Source organism: Prorops nasuta, unplaced genomic scaffold, assembly GCF_024137725.1.
Source record: "Prorops nasuta isolate Cenicafe-Biocafe unplaced genomic scaffold, Cenicafe_Pnas_1.2 PNAS00015, whole genome shotgun sequence".
In the NCBI taxonomy this organism is placed as follows: Eukaryota; Metazoa; Arthropoda; class Insecta; order Hymenoptera; family Bethylidae; genus Prorops; species Prorops nasuta.
In genome coordinates this window covers 273,739-293,026 of record NW_027116812.1, presented here as the reverse complement: position 1 = coordinate 293,026, position 19,288 = coordinate 273,739, and the positions used below count along the sequence as shown (strand labels likewise).

Sequence of the window (19,288 nt, the reverse complement as noted above, 5' to 3'; positions counted from 1 at the left end):
ATGGCAACTATAAATGTTCGGGCTATGGTTCAGTGACCGAGAACCCAATGACGCTACTCTCCCTCTGTATACTTTCTTCTTCTTCTTTTTACTTAGAAGTACCAGCTTCGTTTACCCATCACCTATACCATCGTCTACACTACCCCCTTTCTTTCTCGGATCAATCAACCATGTTTTCTCTCGAAACTTTTATCTACCTTTAAAATATTAAATGAAATTCTATGCAACTACGTAGGGACTATATGTTTTGTTAAAATATTATTTAGAGCCAATATTTTCTCTTAAAAGATTAGTCTCGTAAAGTCGTTTTCTATTAATTACTAAAAGTAGTACGCTCGTATCCTTTACTCTATTAAGCAGTTAAAATTAACTGGTATAATGAGGAGAAAGCATAAAGGTCGTATCGGTCTGGAAAAAATTTGGTTATGGTCAGGGAGAATAATGCTGTGCGGCGTACAAGTATTTCAGCAGCTTCTACAAGGACCATGCGATATATTCGAAAGTTAGTACATCTGGAAATACTTGCCGTACTGCTATCCACCCACGTACGTATAAATGTACGTGACCTCTTTCCAAGCTGTTTCTGACATTCCTGTCCAGCATATGGGATTTTTCTTCCTATTCAATATGACTTTCATGATTCTCGCTGATTTCACGAAACGTTCGCTACTTTAATCTTGTTTACTTATGCATCTCACCAATGTAATTTATTCCCTATAGCTTATTCGACTATTATAGTATACCTACATATATTATGTGTGCATGTGTGTGTGTGTGTATACTTATGGATCATACCCTATGTCAGATGCAAATGCTCAACTAATACCATATGTTATTATTACTGTAAACTGAATTAAGTCGGAGCACGTTTATCACCAAGAGAGAAATCATTATGCCAGCGTTATGAGACATTTCCAGGAGATTCCATTATTGAATTCTCTTTAACCAAGAAGAATATAGATCCTGTATATAGTTCAGAATTTCTTTTTTTGCGAGAAACATGACTTTAAACACGTTTTCTTCAAGGGAACACTTGTTGACGATAGGACCGTAACGCACTAACGTAATTATCGTTAAATCCTAGTACGGATTTCACATGTTTCCTACAGGCTTACCGTTAAAATGTAACAACACCGTTTCATCAGATTGTAATTATGTTAAATCAATAATTGCTTCTCGATAAGAAAACACGAGCTTTTTTGGTTTTAATTGTATGGAATTAGACAAACTTGAATTTTAAAAATTATTCTGCAACGATTTATTATTTTTATATTTGCTTTGAGCTGATCACTCGTAGTAGTATTACGAAATTATTGACGAAAAACCTCACATAACTGTTATGATGCCAATGAAAATGATAGAAAAGCTGATCTCTGCGATTTCGATACCTTCCTTCAAATAATAAAAAATTTCCATTTTTCATTTCAACTCCTTTCACCTCTTATTCTTCTTTTCTTACATTAAATCTACTTACGGACAAAGTTCTTTATCAGCAACTCTTTTTTAAAGCGATGATATAGAGAAATTTATGACCGCATTTTTATTATAACCCCAGTGCGCTTTTCATTATTGGAAGGTGAAGTAAGGAGTAAAGTTTTACGCTTGAGTTAATTGTTGGATGTCCTTAGAAAATAATTGAGTTTTTCTATCTCTCATTCCACCGAAACTTATCCAGTTTGGTTAGTTTAGATCTAAAAGAGCCTGAAATGTAGCGTTCTCCTAAATGCTTGACTGTATCTTAGTGTGACACGTGCATTTTTCTCTTCAATTCTCTTTTTCTCATTTTCTAATTCACTCTAGAGGAGGTATCATTCCAAAAGTCAATCGCTTTACTCTATCCCTACAAAACTATATGATATTTATATATTATTTTACCAGAGTTACCAAATAATCATTCTCTGACTACTGCAATTTCCAGTGTAATCAACTACTTAAGCTCTTGTGTACGTGCAATTCCATGCTCATACAAGTTCAATCACAACGACATACATTAGTATAATATAAAATAAGCTTATCATTAATCATGGAACAGTGATTTCTTATTGTTGTATATATTTATCATTTTAATATAATATCCGTTTTAATTTGTTCATAAAGTATTATTATAGTTTAACTTTAGTACGAAATTTTGATAGAAATTAAACACTTTAGTGAGCAAGGTTGAAATTATCCTCTCGAGGATACGAAAGTATCGAGTTTCAGAAAGGTAATTTCTAGTATATATAATGATTATTCACACAGTGGATTGTCTCCTTGGATACGTTTGCTTCACTCGTTGAAAAGTTTTGTGTCGTCAAAGAGGCGTTTAAGCTGTCAAATTGTTAGAAACCTTGGAAAAACGTTTAAGTAATAGACTGTACAAAATGCACAAGTACAAAATTCATATAGTTACAATTTCTGTGAATCAATACGTATGCTACGTAAAATAACAATAACCGAATAAATTACAATGATATTATACGTGACAAGATAATGTACTTGTTAATTAACTTTTTGTAATCTTTCCAAGGTTTATTTAAATTTTTTATCATCCAAACACTTTACATTCTGCTGGCAATTTATATGAAACTGCATGGAAATACCAGCCTCTCATTTCATGCTGAAATTTTCCTCTTTACTAAACTTTATTAAAGCTTTTTACGCTTATTGATATTATTTAATTTTTATTAAAAGCTGTTAATTATCAATTATTTATGGAGTAATAGACGAAGCGAGAAAAGGGAGGAGAGAAGGTAGGTACGACTTTAGCAGACGAAGATTTTGCCCTCGATTCTACCTTTAACGATAGTGCATGTTTTATTCGACCCTTTATATTAAGAGAGCAATTACTTTCTCTTTTTCCAGGAGTGACGATCTGCGATGAGTCGGCTAGTAGAGAAAGAAAAGGACTACCCTCTTATACAATTCCATGAAGAGTCTTGAGCCAAACGTCGGGGCAAACGATGAAACCCAGAAAGCAGTTACTATACTCTTTCAGAGTGGACATTGACAGATGAAAGCAGAATGCAGCATGAAAGTTTCAATGGGATTGCCGATAAAATTAAGAATGTTGGAGATTTCTAAAAAGTTGATTGTGCCGGGAGAAAAAGAAGCACAGCAGTTAAAATTAAAGCCACCCTTAATCATAGGGACTGGAAGTGAATAGTTTGAGGTTTGTTGGATTGTGAAGGTAATTTATCGTGGATCAAAGATTATACGAAAAGACTGTGTTAAGATTGAAAGTGGAACAAGCGAAGAAAGGTTTGGTAAGGGGGGTGATGAGAGAGAAAGAGAAATAGAGAAAGTGAGAGAGAGGGAGGGTGGGAGGGTGAAGCGAGTAGGGAATTTCTTGCAGCTTGGTGACTGGGCTGAGACGCTAAATGAGATCTTGGAGGAATAAAAGATGGGTGCAGCAGCAGAGGTATTGCAGCTTCAGTTAGCCAATGGGAAAGCAGGATAACTAAAATCGATCCAATCGGTTCGCCGTGCTTGTTAGATCCACTTAATAATCGGAAGAGAAAGTTCTTGGCTGGATCTTACCTCTACGATATCCCATTAAACAAAAGACGAGCTTGTATTGCTAACGAGAAGGGATCGGATCACTGGAAGCACCCACGCTCAAACATGATACGATATCGTTTCGTTTTCGTGGTTTTGCCTAAATAGCATCGATTATTATTGCAATATTATACGAGAAAACGATAACACAGCCCAAAACAATCGAGAAGTCTTCTGAAGACGAGGTATATAAGCATAAACATGAGATTTTTGGTGAAAGCTTAGAGAGAAGCCGAAAGTCTATTTGTTAAATTGGAACAATCCTGTTACTCGATGCTTCTTCCATTTCATCTTAAAGCGTTGTTAGCTCGTCGTTTCTTTACTGAAAGGAGGAATCGATAGCTGATTGATAGCAAGGGGAGAGGAAGACAAAAGATGAAGACATATTGGATTCTTGTAACGGCATTTATGACACCACTTTTGGTGCTAGGCATCCTGCAAAGTGGAACGCGTATTGGCAGTAGCATAAAGATTGGTTCAAGCGATAGAAGTTCGTTGGGCAGAGGCATAGGACGTGGTAATTCTAGTGTAAGGCTCGGCGAGGGAAGATTGCACAATACCACCCGTCTGCGTAACTTTCCAACCACTAGCACCACTTCTACCACTGTAGGGCCACATCCACGCTTCACTTATGCCCCACACTCTGCAACTGTCAACAACCACAACACCACCATACTCAAGGTAAAACCACCAACCTGTTTTTATTCCCTCTTTGCTTCTCTTAACAATCTATATATACATATACCACACTCCCCCCTTTTCTCTCACCTCTGTCCCTTTCAATACCGTACTTTACGACCACCCCGATCACTCGACAATTTTACTGCCAAATTAAAGCAAATAAACAGCTTTTATTTTCTTAAATGATTTTTTTTTCTATACAAGTAAATACAGTCGTATTTGTTTTTCATTAATCGTATATACAAATTGTGCTACGAGATTTCTCTTTACAAAGCACCAAACATTTCAGTAATCTTCATCTCATATTTTGAATAGTTTCTCAAAACGTTGGTTTAAGCCATGCAGCATGCATTCCTTTCGCAATTCCTGTGGACAGATTCCATTTAAGAAGAGACCGAACACAATATCGAATTATTTAATTGAAAATTGTCAGGATTGATCTCCAGAGCTCTGTAACATTTTCTCAGTCCGTTTAAAGTGTATGAGAATTTTATTTTTTTTGGGTCTCTTTTGTAACTGTTTAAGCTTTATGATATTGTTTTTAGTCTCCCCTTTGTCACAAGTCATTTCCATATTTGTACAGTTATATCATCAAATTTAATAATGGTTTTACGACGTAAAATCATAGTACAGATTTCTTGAACTGCAAAAATATATAAAATTTTATATGACATTTAGCCAGTGTGTAGAGGCGAATGACAGGTCCTTTCACATGAGCAAATTCGAACCAATTTTCCTATCAATCCCAGTCTAGCGTATACGTTCAGAATTTAAGCTTTCACGCACTATGTATAAAATAATTTTCATGATTTCTTTTGAAGAAATTCTTGCAAAGTGCTCGACAATTTTTAGCTAGTCGTCTTTGCAATCCTTGATTACCTTTCTGCTTTACGAAGGTACAAATTTTTTCGAGATTCTTGTAAGTTTACATGATTGAAAGTTTGAAATTTAAATTTGTTCAATTGTTAACAAAGGGCTTTTGAATCTGCGGGGAGTCGAAGTGACAAAGTTTTTATAATATCAGGATTACAGAAAGGACAAAAGATTGAAAAGAGTTTCAGTCCGCGCTAAAGAGGAAGTAATTACTGACAAAGGTTGCGATAAGCTGAAGATAGGCCCAGTTTCAACTTACTCCCCTCACACTTTGAAATGGATTTAACTTATTTACGCCGATCGATTCATGCAACAGGTGCCCACAGTCCATTCTCGTAATAATAAGGCAAACCAGAAAATCTTCGTGTCAGAGATTGAATCTCTTTCAACTTGTAACATTATGATTTAACTTTGTTGTGACAATATTTGCCTTCCCTTATTTACGGATAAATAATTTTCGTCCGACTCGAACTAGATACTTTTACTCAGTGTATCAGAAATTGTCTACTATGAACATACTTTAATCGATTATTTAAAACAAATAATGTGTGAATAGTTTTTTTAACGAATAATTTTAAATGAAAATTGTTTATGCTGAATCAATACTAAATTGATTACAGGTAGGCATGATAGTGCCATACAAATCCTTTGGTGTGAGAGATTACACAAAAGCGGTTACTACAGCAATCAGTACACTCCAGAAGAGCACAAGAGGTCCAAGATTAGGTTTATTTCAGCATTACGATATTCATGTAAGGATCGCCATGAAGGAATTAACGCCTAGTCCTACAGGTGAGTGTCACATCTAACAATTCGTCCATTTCTGGGAAGTAATCTTGCAAAGGAATAGAAATGTCTCATTTTATTTATTGTCTTTTATCAATATGCTCCACTGTTGGGGCTAATAAATTGCACAAACCTGAACGTAAAATTTTTTATATTTCTGTGAGTGTGTGTGTAAAAAGCAATTCTAAAGGTGCAATGTAAACTAAATTCTTTCTTCCTCTATTCTCGTAAGTAATATAAAGAGTTTCTGATCGAGCGTTTTGAAGTCTCAAAAAGTAGATGGAAAATATACATACCAATCTCAAAAATGGTCTAGGCTGGAAAACCGGAGGCTCTTGGGATATATCGAAGCGGAACATGTTTACAAGCCAATCGTATCACTTGCTATACCGCATACACCATTTTTCGGATCAATTCCCACGACGCCAGTAAGCATCCCGCCTCGACGCTGACACCTAATGCAAGTCAGAATAAAATTGAACTTTCTCATCAAAACAATTTGTTTTTACCATCCTCTATTGCCAATGTACTTGCTTATTATTAAAACAATGATCGTTAGTTATAAGTTTCCTAAAATCAGGCGAATTTCCATATGACATTACAGTAATAAAGTAGTGGAAAATTTTTATGTATTCTTTTTCTCTGCACAAAGGAGATCATTTCATCCTCGTAGAGTAATTCACATAATACGTGAAATCTTTTCGAATTTTCCAAACGTTAAGCCTCAGGGAAGTAGAGAATCCTTTACATTTTACAAAAACTTATTTCACTCACCATTACAATTTAATCTAAACCTTTAATTTATTATTTAACTCGAGTCATTTAATCTAATGGCATACGTTTTTCATTAGAGTAAAAAATCCTATATAATGCAAGCTGTTTTTGCTACTTTCTTTAAAGCAAAGAATACATTTACGATGGGTAACGATTTGTATGAAAAAATTTACTGAAATATACCTGCTCATTAATATACGTTATTTTTATCACGAAAAAATCCCTTCGGAATTGTGTTGAAGACACATAGACAGACTAGATACTGTATGTGTACATGTGCTGGAGAAGGATAGAGGCAAATATTTCTTAGTTTGTCGTAATTTAATGCTGTACATTTACGAAATGCTCTACTCACTTTCGCAATGACTGTCACTTTATTGTTCAATTTTGAGGCAATATTTTTTTATTTTATTAATTCGCACCATTTCCGACTCATTTTTCGCGCGTTATACGGAAGTAGCAGTGTTAGTAATAGAGAAAATAGTAGATAGCAGTAGCATAGGCTAAAACAGAGAGATAGGATGACTTATGACATGGGGGGGGGGGGGAGAAAGAGAGCAACTATAGCGTTCCCTCTGCGTGTTTGAACTGTCTCCTTTACGAGAGACTTTCATTTAACTTTACCGCGATCTTGAGGTTAATGCATTATAACAGCGTTGGTTTGGTAGGTTAGAGCGTAGGAACGCAGCTATATGGTATGCCTCTAAAACTCTAAACAGTCCCTAAACTTTCCCAACTATTTTATCCAGTCTCCCTAATGTACCTCTTTACGCCTACCACTACGAATGATTCATTATTTTATTCCACATTTTACATTTATTATTTTCAAAATTTCAGCAAATTAATTTTTATTTCATTATTCTCAGATAGTTTTGGTAGCAGTTAGTCTCCCTTTCACCATACTTAGTATTCGAAAGCTCGTGATCTATACAATAAGTTTGAGTAAGTTCGTTTTGGAATGAACGTGCTCTGTTCGCGGAGTGACGCATGCGCAGCTTGGCTCTTAAAATCTATGGAATAAGCATTGGGAAGTGTGTGGAAGAGAAAAGGGGGGAAAATGGCGAGGAAGAAATGCAAGAGGAAATTCGTAGCATCCAAAAGATACGTGGGTTTCAAAATTACAAGCAGCAATCTTCGCATATTTCCCTACCTTCCACTATTTTTTTTCTTGAAACAACGAGCTTTCAATCTTTTGGAAGCACGAAATTATCGAGTCTTCCTATGGAAGATTGGTCAAAGCCGGATAATCTTAGATAAGTTTTCCTATTGAAGTTTCTATTCCTTTAGGGTCAATATGATCTGTGGCCATCGAGTACCTGCTTGTCCGTATTTCCTTTTATACAATTCGAAAATATATTTATGTAAGCTTTCGTAAACACACACTCGACAGAATCCTATTCCATGTAGCCAGAATACGATCGTATATTTAGTCCAAATATAGATTTACGTTTATTATTCTAAAAATCGTTTTTTATCATTGTCAGAATTATTCTAGGATATTAATCGCGTTAAAAATAATTTTTACTGACAAGATATATAAGTTTTTTTTACACTTTCTCACTAGAGAAAAATAAAAAATTTACGAAAAGTATGTATATCATCCTGTAGAATTGTATGAAAAGGTGAATGAAAAGAACAGAAGAGATGAGCTTTGTACAGGTGTTTCCGGTTGGAGATCTTGGCTTAAAGCCAACAATAGCCGACCTTCGGAGCTTACGCACTTTTGCGTTTCTGTGCATTCATTCTCTCCCAAAACTCTCTCCTTTTCCTTTCTAATCTCCTGCATTGTGTCATCGGGATGTTGCGGAACGCCTGCGGGCCAGCTGCTTTTTATTTTCGGCCTGTTGCTGCATTTCTTCAATTTCGTCACGTAACACATAATACGTCACGTATCATTATATCAATAATTCACCTGCTGTTCTCATAAATCTCCACTCGTTTTACAATACACAAACATGGCTTTTTTTGGCTAAATTTCGTATCGGTGTTACTCAAAAATACGATATCCCCATATATCCTGCTTTACCAAAATATTGCTGGTACGAGCTAGGGAATACAAGATTTATAAGGGACAAACATCAACACTTTAAAGCTCTATAGAGAGGTTAATTTGGAGCAAATTTTATTAATGAATTATATAGGTTACTGGGCTATCAAAAATGTTTTGTGAAAATTAGAAAATTTTGCGTTTACAGCGTGACGGAGTTCTAATTAGCACCGTATATGCATAACACATTTAATAGTCGTTATTAGTACGGGCCATACAAGCCCCTATGCTCGTTTGATGCTGATTCGCACTCTGCTCAACGAAAATCACAGAATTTTCAAATTTTCATAACAAATGTTTGGTGGCCCATAGCAGCTTATTACTCGTTACCAAAAAATAATAAAAGTCCTTCTCCTTCTGCCCTGGTTCCCCCTACAGATTTTACATATGTCAATGAGACACCCTGCATAATATACGAGTGATAATATTAGGATCATTGAACTGATATAATCCTTCAATGTAGTACAAGATGTATTATTAATTAATATATTGTGTACTATTCGGGTAGTTCTCACATGGGTCTGTTGACCTAACTTGCTTGTCAGAAAACCGGAAACGGCCTGACCACGGAGTGAATTGAACATCGCGGTTAAACACAGTATCCGCGTGAAGCTGTTTCTATGGAGATCGAATCGTGCGGTTGTAGCCAGTCGCGATCGAACCCAGTATTCGAGAAGCATTGTAATTTCAACAATTTAATAGCAAATTTTCATCCTCATCATTCCAGATTGATGCAAGGTTTACTTGTGTAAAAGTAGCAAACAATAAAATCAAGTACGTACTATACAAAACTAGTAAGTGCAGGGGAAATACTATATATATGGTCAGACAACTTCATTAATGTTTATACTACTGCGACGAAGATAGATTTTCACATCGCAAGGAGAAAAAAATATCAGCAAGTACTATACAAAGTACGTTGCATAGATTGCAATTTTATAGTACTTGCTGATATTTTCTCCTTGCGATATGAAAGTCTATCTTCGCGTCAGTAGTATAAACATTAATGAAGTTGTCCGACCATATATGTAGTATTTCCCCTGTATTTACTAGTTTGGTATAGTACGTACTCGATTGTATTCGAGATATGTTAGCCAAAAGTTTTAAAAGATACTGTACAGTCTTTATAAAAGAACTACCCAGCTTTACTGAGAAATTAGACGATGAGTAACACAAATTCATTAATTTCTCACTACCATCCATTTTCACGCGTATTTTAGACTATGTATTTTATTATGTGAAAAGTAATTAATTATAATTTGCACAGAGACTTGTGAATTCTTATACAATCTTGTACTTTTTTGTATAATTAAGCAAAGTGCCATGCCATAATTCAATAAACTTTTTGTTTAATTCCGGTCCTAACGAGTCGTCTGTTTCAGTGGTAAAGTCATAAATTATTCAGACCTATCATTGAATTGCTGGAAAATCACATGGATCCGTGTGATTAATGACTCGGTAATAATATTATTTATTGCACTAAAGCGTTTTTACTGTGAAATTAATTAAAAAATCAATAGAGGATGAAAAGGATAAGTTGGATGTCGACTACATCGACCTTGTTCAAAACGAGCGCAGGATTGCGTTATGGTCCAGTAGCAGCTTGCAGTCGTGGTAGTAGTTACATAGATAGAAAAAGGCAATTATTTGAAAAGATATGAAGCCGTTAGTAGTAACAGCTTCTAAGTAGAATCTATGAAAATTTCACTTGGTAGGCGAGTGCTCGAGGGTAAAAGTAGTTTTTCGGGTAGTTAACGAGCTTGCGAGCTGGCGCCATCTGGTGAAAAGCTGGAGAACGCTTCGTTCCACGATGTGTTTTACCGTGTGGTTTTCCAAATCAACGCCTTGATCGACTCCCAATCAGACTAACAAATTGGAATTGATTGTTTAGTTTGATTAAAAAATTTGAAGAAAGGAACCTTCCATTATCATCCACGAAAGTTCACTTTTCGTACTGCTTCTTTCATTATTGAAAATCTCTATGCAATTTCATCCACGAAACTCAATATCAACGGCAATGGCAGAACAGCTATTTAGTAACTTTCGAATAACGAATTTCTAACAAAGTTTCACAAACCGTTTGGGTGTTCAGTTAGATATAAGTTTCTATAAGTTGCACTCTGCCTAAGAGAATGTGAACAGTTGCAACACATTGTTTGCGTGATGTATATTGAAGGAAAAAGCCTAGCGGGATGTTTGTTTAATAATTTGTAATTGACATTCTGCTTTTACCATGTAAATATAAGTTTTTAATTTGTAATATAATTCTCGTTCGTAATAAAATTTCAAATAAAAGATGGATCGCTCTATCGCGTATGCTTACGTGGGCGGAGCACGTATTACATAGGTAGGGAAATTGTTGAAAATGGGTGCACGAAAGCGCAAGTAGTTGAAACTATTATAAGCAATCTACTTTGCAAAGAATATGAATAATAAAGCAGCTCGCTTTCCTGTTCCTCATATATTTCTCTCCAATAGGAGTAAAGAGAGAGAGAGAGAGAGAGAGATAAAGGGGGGAAGGATATACAAAGTATACAGAATCGTAGCAAGTGTCCTTAAGAACATGTTATAGTTTTCAGTGACTGTTTTGATAGATCTGACTTTTCGCATAAGGAGTAACCGCGAAAAACTGAATATTTCAAAACTTATTTATATACTTGCAAAGAAAAAATATCTCTCATTCGTTTTTACATAGTCGATAGAAATGCAAAAAGGAAAGAAGGCTACCTGCCACTGATAGATTCAGTTTAATAGAGGAAATCTCGGTTAAGAGTCTTTGCAGATATTTTCCGTTACCACTTTTTGCCAATAGGAAGCAAATGACTATAAAAAGTTGTCGTTACTCGCGAGAAGATACGATATGTGGCCTCTTCGTCAGGATTCGAAACTAATACGATTGAGGATCCAGTTAAATCTCGAATTATTCCCCTAATTATGCCAGAAGGCAAATTAATCGCTCGAATCATTTTCCGAAAGGTAATTCTTATTCCAGCGAAAAATACAATCACTCATTCCCCATCTTTTCTTTTGCCACCCTATTATATCTCGTTCATCTTCCGTTTCTCCATTCATCATTTATTCACTCCATCCATTCTTTGCAAAACTACGATCTTCTCATATTTGTGAGAATGATATTTGCGCAAATTGAATTGAATATCCACAAGAGATGTTCACTTATATTCTCACCATGAAAAACTTTACCTCCATGCTAAAGAGAATGACGAAGGGGACGAAAAAAGCAATAATGTAAGAGCAAATAATATTCGTTATGATTTGCGCTATTTACAGAAAGAGGGCGAGAAAAAAATTAATTACGCGGATGAGCTGTGAGAGTAATTGGAGTGTCGGGATGCTGGTGTTGTATCGTTAATTACGGTGGCAGACAATTAGTTAAGGTACGGGCAGGAGCCTAGAAACGCGGTTATAATTCGCTCGGGATTGAAGATCCTATCTGCAATCATACTTCTCTTGTTTTTGAATATTAGGCATTGCGTGAGTTTGACGTGTTACATTAAATTATATATAAGGGAGGCCGGAATCACACACGCACAATTGTAAAACGTGTCGGTAGTAACATCCAAATTTGTGGCTCGGTCCATCAATGAAATTTAAAATCGTTTAGTATCTTTCTTGAATGCTAGAAGACGCTGTAGTTGCAATAGTTTAGGGCCACTAATGCTAAGCCACTGTTTGTAGAAATGGGAAAATCAGTTTTCTGCACTCTTTTGTAAATATTTTACTTGTTCTTTAAGTTTGAATTGCTCAGTTACTATTGTGTAAATATTAAAATTCAATACATATTTGAAATCATCGTTTATTTGAGTGTATTTCTTAATGTATAGCGAATTTTAAACAAAATTATGTTGACGAAATTTTACTATACGTAGTATCTTGGAAAGGATTGGGTCATTTGTAACAAGTAAACTAGTGTCGATTGTACCATGCTAATCGAACAGGAAAATCGTAGATGCTTCTATCGCGTCAATAATAACACAATACATATTGCAATAAGTATCTCATGTTGATAAAGTAAATATTCATATGTTACATGAAATAAAATTATTTTGTATAAAAAGAGTTTTATTTTTATAAAACAGTCGATCGTTGTTATTTTGATATTTTACAAGTCATTTTTTTAATGCATGTTAATCTTTAAATAACATACTTCATTTACCGAAGTCTTTTCGACTACTTTCATATCCATGCACTATAGGAATTACGGGTATATGTTACAATTGAAACCTATGTGGTGCCGAATGTAATAAATTGCACGTGGTACTATATTAATCTTTTGCGTATATAGATAAATTAAAATATCACTCGAGTAAAAATAAATTTATTGCATTCTAGACATATGCTGCAAGTATCACCATTTCCTTTAAAATTTTTAACACTGGTAGGTTCGTTAGAAAAAAATAGTCTCATTTTGTTACAATCGATTCCGGTCTCCCCTATTTAGATATTGCTTTTGATCGAAAGTTCACCGCCATGCATAAACAATTTTATGGATTAAGTTACGATGGTATATACGGTAATGTAGCAGGAAGGAAGAAGCCAGCAGCAATAAGAAATCATGCTTTTTACGAGGAGGAAATAGCTAGGATAAATATAGGTGTTTTTGCTTTAATAAATTTCAATAGCATGTTGCGCAAGAGGGCATGATAAAAACGTGTCGTGGTGTTCTGTTAAAAATCTTGCTTGCGTAAAGCTCGTATCAAGGGAAGCAGCAGTTGCAGCAAAAGTGAACGAACAGCGTGCGAAGCTTTTCGTACCTCTTATAAGCACTCGCGGCTTTTCTATGTACTATACTATATACATCAATCTTTATATATTTCCTTCCACCTCCTACCGAGATACTTCTCCAATGAAAATCGCGCTGTGACAAAATCACTACCTACGCAAGCATTATTCTATACTTTTTCTCATAAATACAAAAAATACTTCGTTCATTTAGCAGAAGTCTAGCAGGAAGTTACGATGGGTATTCTATCACACAAAGAGTCACTCTGACCCCCCTGAGTTAAACATGGTACTTCCATTTTAATGTACAAACTGAATAAAAAAATAACTACCTAAAACATAAAGTGAAATATAAATTTTGCAGAAAAATCGATATAGAAAATAATGAGATTAAATGTAGTAATGGATCAATATCACTTTCCCTTTTATTAAATTTGACTACAATAATGTACACTCTATGTTTACTGACAAATATATTCATCTCAATTTCAACTAGCTTATCGTGGAACATGTTTTTTCATTTTATTGATTTTTTCATTTCACGATTCCATAGATGAAAGCTTATGCGTTTAAACAGTCTTTAAAAAGTGGAGTCAAGTTATAATATAATTAAAAGATTCGTAAGAACTTTTTCCCTGCAGCTGACGTTGATTCAGCAAAATTGAACAGTCTGATAATTGTATTACAATGAGATTAGTGTAAGACGTTCAGGGTTGTGAGAGGAGAAAGATCCGAAAAGGTCAAGGAGATAGGAGAAATTTTTTGTTTCGATCGATTAGTAGAACGCTTCAGTTGATTACTTATAAACCACGAACTTTGGTGCAACTCATTTTATTTGTTCGTAAGTTTTTCAATTAATCATATATTAAGTTAAACTTGTGTGCCAACGTATTCAGAAAAAGTTGGTAAATTTTGTGGATGAATTCGGCGTGTATTACAAGTTTGCTAGGGCTCGTTAAGCTTTTTTTGCTCACCAACAAACTCCGTGTAAGAAATCAAGCAGAAAATAAAGCTTGAGATTTATTATATAGGAATATTTTGATTCTTTGAATATTTTCTTCAGTGTCGCGACTTGAATCTTATGGCATTTTAGATTTTTGTTGCCAAGAGGAGGTTGAAGCAAGCAAAGTTTTAGCTAAGTTTCGCAAAGTCATTATATAATTCTTCCTTTGCTTGTCTTTACGATAAAAACTTTTTTACCAAAGAAACACGCAATGCAGAAATACTCCAGCTGAAAATATTATGGCAAATGGATGTGAATCTTTTACCTCTCGAAAATCGGAAACTTAGTAGTACTTGTACTTCCATTTTAATATCTTAGTATACTCTTCCCTAGGGTGCACTCGAAAATTTAACGCTGCTAGAGTTAATACTTAACAGGTAAAAGGTTCCATGCGCGTATTCATTATCATCCGATAATTAATTCCACCGAATCAACTATTAATGAAGCAGCAATTATGCATACTTTAATACAGATTTTCATGAAATGTTGTGAAATCATATACCTTGGCATAATGTAATAGAGATTGAACTTCAAAGGTCTGATAAAACAACTTTTTTTGCAAGTAGTACTCTGTTACTTATATTTTTTTAACCTAATTAGGCAAAATGGCATTTTGTGTAAAAAATTGGTATATTACATTAGAAAACAACTTCATTTCCGTACGAAATTAACACTGTAAAATATTTCATTTGCTGAATATTTGGAACTTTTACCAGAGACATTTTACTGGAACAGGTGCCGCTAACGAAGGACCAATTACCGTTTTAAATTTGCTAGTATGCTTTTTACAAGCTTTTTTGGTTACAGTAGAGAAAAAGCGAGTGAAAAAAAAATCTATGTTCGTGAGGAATATAATGATTTTACAAAATATTGATTATGTTGTGTTTTAAAAGGTAGAATTTTGTGGTTAGCGAGTTCATTGGGTAAAATCAGAAAATCCTTGAAAATGTTGTATTTACTTATAGTACCTACCGTATAAAATGCTTGGTGGTTGGGATAAAAAAAGAACATCACTGCGTGTCGATTGACTTAGCATATTTAAGAAAACTACCCTCATATATTTGCTGTGATAAGGTTTATCGTTGAAGATTTAGATTTAACTCGACGTCGACGTTGACGGATTGATGAAGCGAGCGAAGCCAAGCTTCAATAAGTGAAAAAAAGGATGCCAGGAGAAAAAGTCGTTTTGCCTTTCACGTAAGCTTTATTTATTAGACACTGACATGCTTTTGTTACATGCAATGGCGATCTATTGATTTCTTCAGACATTGTTCGTCCAATGATGTATCCTTTTCTCTTTGCTACTCTACCTCTTTTCGGTACCTTTCTATAACGTAATAATTCCTTATATGTGCACAGAAATCAAACTTTGATCTTCATTCCTAATAAAATAAACAATGATACTTTGCTTTTAAGATGAACTGGATAAAGCTACGATATATTATGCTTCGTCTTTGTTGAAGTTAATATCACATGCTTCTTCAAGTAAATATCTGGTAGATCCGTAGCTGCATAGACACACAAACGAACACACGCTCCTCTCTGATCTCTTGGAGCTGAATGACGTTCGTGTTTCGACTTCGTCTTCCATTTTCTGCATTGAATTTCAAAGTCTGGAGATATATGCTATAATGCTATATATGTGCATAGTACATTTGAAGTAAGGCAATAGAAGACAATCTTGTCCATTGCAGCGTCCATTGCCTCTTTGGTTTTTTACTTTTGATACTACAGACTGCTGCACTGTTCTCCTTTCTGTTATGGCTCAGCTTTATTTTCTTCCACTGCATCAACGTGCATTTCTTTACTTGAATTTCTCTGTACAAACTAGAACTTGACTGTCTTCAACATGAATTTTTTTTAATTTCAAAATAAATATAATTTTTCTCTCATTTATTTTTCCAGCAGATAATGATTTTAGTTGATGTAAAATAGTTAATTATATCACTAGTAATTTTCATTTACCTTATTATTTTATAACCTTATCACATATCGTTCGTAGATAATTAGGGGCCCTCGAATATTTCCACTTTCCCTTGCTACATTATCAATGATATATAGGCCGTACATAACCGATAATTGACACTTATCACCCCATATTACTGAATATTGGTGAAGCAGGGTATTGATATATGTACACTAGTTCATATCTATGTTTCCATATAAATGTATGCAACGTCCAGGTCTTGGTATTTCCTGCACGTCTTAGACAATGTCGTCATCATCTGGTTATCTATTCCTTCTTATCCTAAAAAGAACAAGAGTATTGCTACAGTAATAATACTTTCCGTATCCTCAAAATCACCAACGAGTTGAAAGCGAACGTTGATTACACATCAATAATTAATAATAGATGGTTTTGTGAAGCTTGATATGCATTTTGTCGATTTTCAGCGAGATTCCATTTTTCAGTAATTTTTGAACTCATCCTATGCAAAATAACTTTCTTCAATTCTAAAGTTGCTTTCAAGCTGGGTAGCTCTTTTAATAGGATTAGAAATATGAACTCTGTCCAAAACTAAAATGGAAATGCAGCGAAATTAAGTTTAAATGTTTTAGAAGAATAATCTGGAATTAAAGTTTTATGCACCAAGATGATATACACCTAAAAAAGTTTCGACGTATAACACGAGGAAATTAGTTAATGGTTTATAAAACGACTACATATTTATAAGGATATTAAAATTTTTGTGACCCAAATGTGCGCATAATAACAATCTGAGCCACGTGTTGAGTTCGCAGCTTGTAGGAACACAGCAATAACGTAGTACGAATAAACAGCAATAGAAGAGAAAAAATATAAGAGAGGTTATCCGAATTGTACTAGCTGATAGAACGAAGTCGAGCCAGATCTATTCTATTCTATTCCATCCGATCCCATCCCATCGGACCCCCTTTCCCTTTTCCTCCACCCCCTGTTTCACTTCCTACCACCCTATTTCATTCCAACGAGTTTCTCTCCTGCTCAAATAACAGTTACTGTAGTTTAATGTATGCCTTCCACACAATAACATTCCCCCCCCCCCCCCCTCCCCATACAATGTTCTAACACGACGTCACGCACCGTCCACAAACTACATTTCCCATCTTAATTACAATTTTGGTCAGCAAGTATCCTAAGCAGCTTCTAGAATCCCGCTGAACAAATAATACTTAATTGCGATTACATTCTCCTGAAACTGATACTAACTCTCCTATATAGTGCTGCTACAATGTAACAAGATTTTTTTGCATATTTGTAATAATGTTTTTATGCAAAAGCTTCTTCCTTTTTTACTTAATTTCATTTTTAATGTATTAATGTTAATAGCATTATTTATATACATATGTTTGTATAAGCAATAACTCAAATTGTTGTATAATAACGTCAAATTATTATACTAAACTTTTTATCCCTCGCATTAACCGAGCGTATTGCTTTATATGATTTTAAATCTGATTTTCAAATCGTTCTACCTGTTAAATAAAATATTTAGCACATGGATGAGATAGAATTTGAAAAACATGCACGTATAAATCAAATAAAATACATAGTTATAACTACTTAATTAATTTTAATCATTCCTGCCGCTTTAAGCTTATAGATTCATGAAATTATGTGTCAATCTTTTTTCTTATAAAATAAAACAGCGAAACACTCCACTTGGTATCTGATTGTCCTATAATGTATATATATATATATATATATATATATATATATATATGTATATGTATAGAGAGAGAGAGAGAGAGAGAGAGATAGAGGCCAAATGCAATCAAGGCCAGTGACTAAATTTTTGTTTATTTTATTGAGTATTCTTTTTATTTGTCTTAGTATAGGAAGGCTGGCAAAGGAAAGAGGAAAGAAAAATCTCAAAGGTAGAGATATTCTAGTAGGATGGAAGGGACATTCATTTGCATAGGTAAATAGGTCTGTGGTACTTTGGAAGCTGGATGCAAATGCAACCCGACAAGACGGCGACAGAGCGCTTCGTGCTGAGCTCTGGCTCCCCGTTAGCTCCGCTAAGTCCACTACTTCATATAATTTCCTACTCTACCTACCTTTTTATCTCAATTCCTATTTCACGTTCCTTTACTGAATTACTGCCCAAATCTCAATCTTCACCCACTCCACCCTCATAAATTTATTGCATTCATTTTTTCTAAATAGTAATATTTATTCGTTCAAATATAACAAAAAACTGATTTATTAATTTTTCTTGACAAAGTATCAAAAATTGAAAAATTACTTAAGTACAGAAAGTACGATTTGATGTCTTTCGAAAAAAAAAATGGTAAGCAAATTGAATAATAACAATTATTTTTATTTTTACCAAATTTCAATAGCAAGCTTTATGAATGCATTTAATCATAGGATGAGTAACTTTAATGATGCGGCCATCAGTCAGTGAGCTTGTTATTTCCCGTCAGTACACCAATACGAGCAAAATGAAACCTGGCTCCTCCATTATTTTTATTAGTTTATCAGTGTCATTCCGACATACTATGTCCTATTTCTTCAGAATTAATAGCTTTCATCTTGTCAAAAAAGCTTTCTTTGTTCTTGCAGCTACACGTGACGCTCGATACTGAAGGACCTACAACCCCAAATTATTATACCATTCACTTACCTCCCTAAAAACTAAAGAATAATAAACATGTAATAACAAATAAAATAAGATAAATATTCTAAACTATAACTACACACAGCTCTATTAAAAAAGTTTGACAATCAAAATAATCTAAATCTAATAAATGAGTGTATTTCCAGTCCGAGCATTTAATTACCTGAAAAACTAAATCAACTCTGCAACATGTTTTAAGTATATCGTGGGAAGCTATGATGCGATTGTGTACTTATAGCATGT

At 34.5% G+C, this 19,288-nt stretch overlaps 1 protein-coding gene across 2 annotated transcripts in view; it reads left to right on the top strand.

The window, feature by feature from the left end:
• The first annotated feature begins 3,329 nt into the window (after nt 1–3,329).
• Nmdar2 (NMDA receptor 2) overlaps nt 3,330–19,288 on the top strand; it is a 55,983-nt gene continuing 40,024 nt past the window's right edge. For both annotated transcript variants that reach the window (XM_066736179.1, XM_066736178.1), the window contains exons 1-2: nt 3,330–4,218; nt 5,712–5,883. In XM_066736179.1, coding sequence (XP_066592276.1) covers nt 3,913–4,218; nt 5,712–5,883 — 478 coding nt within the window. In that variant the 5' untranslated portion in view covers nt 3,330–3,912. The remainder of the gene's footprint in view (nt 4,219–5,711; nt 5,884–19,288) is intronic.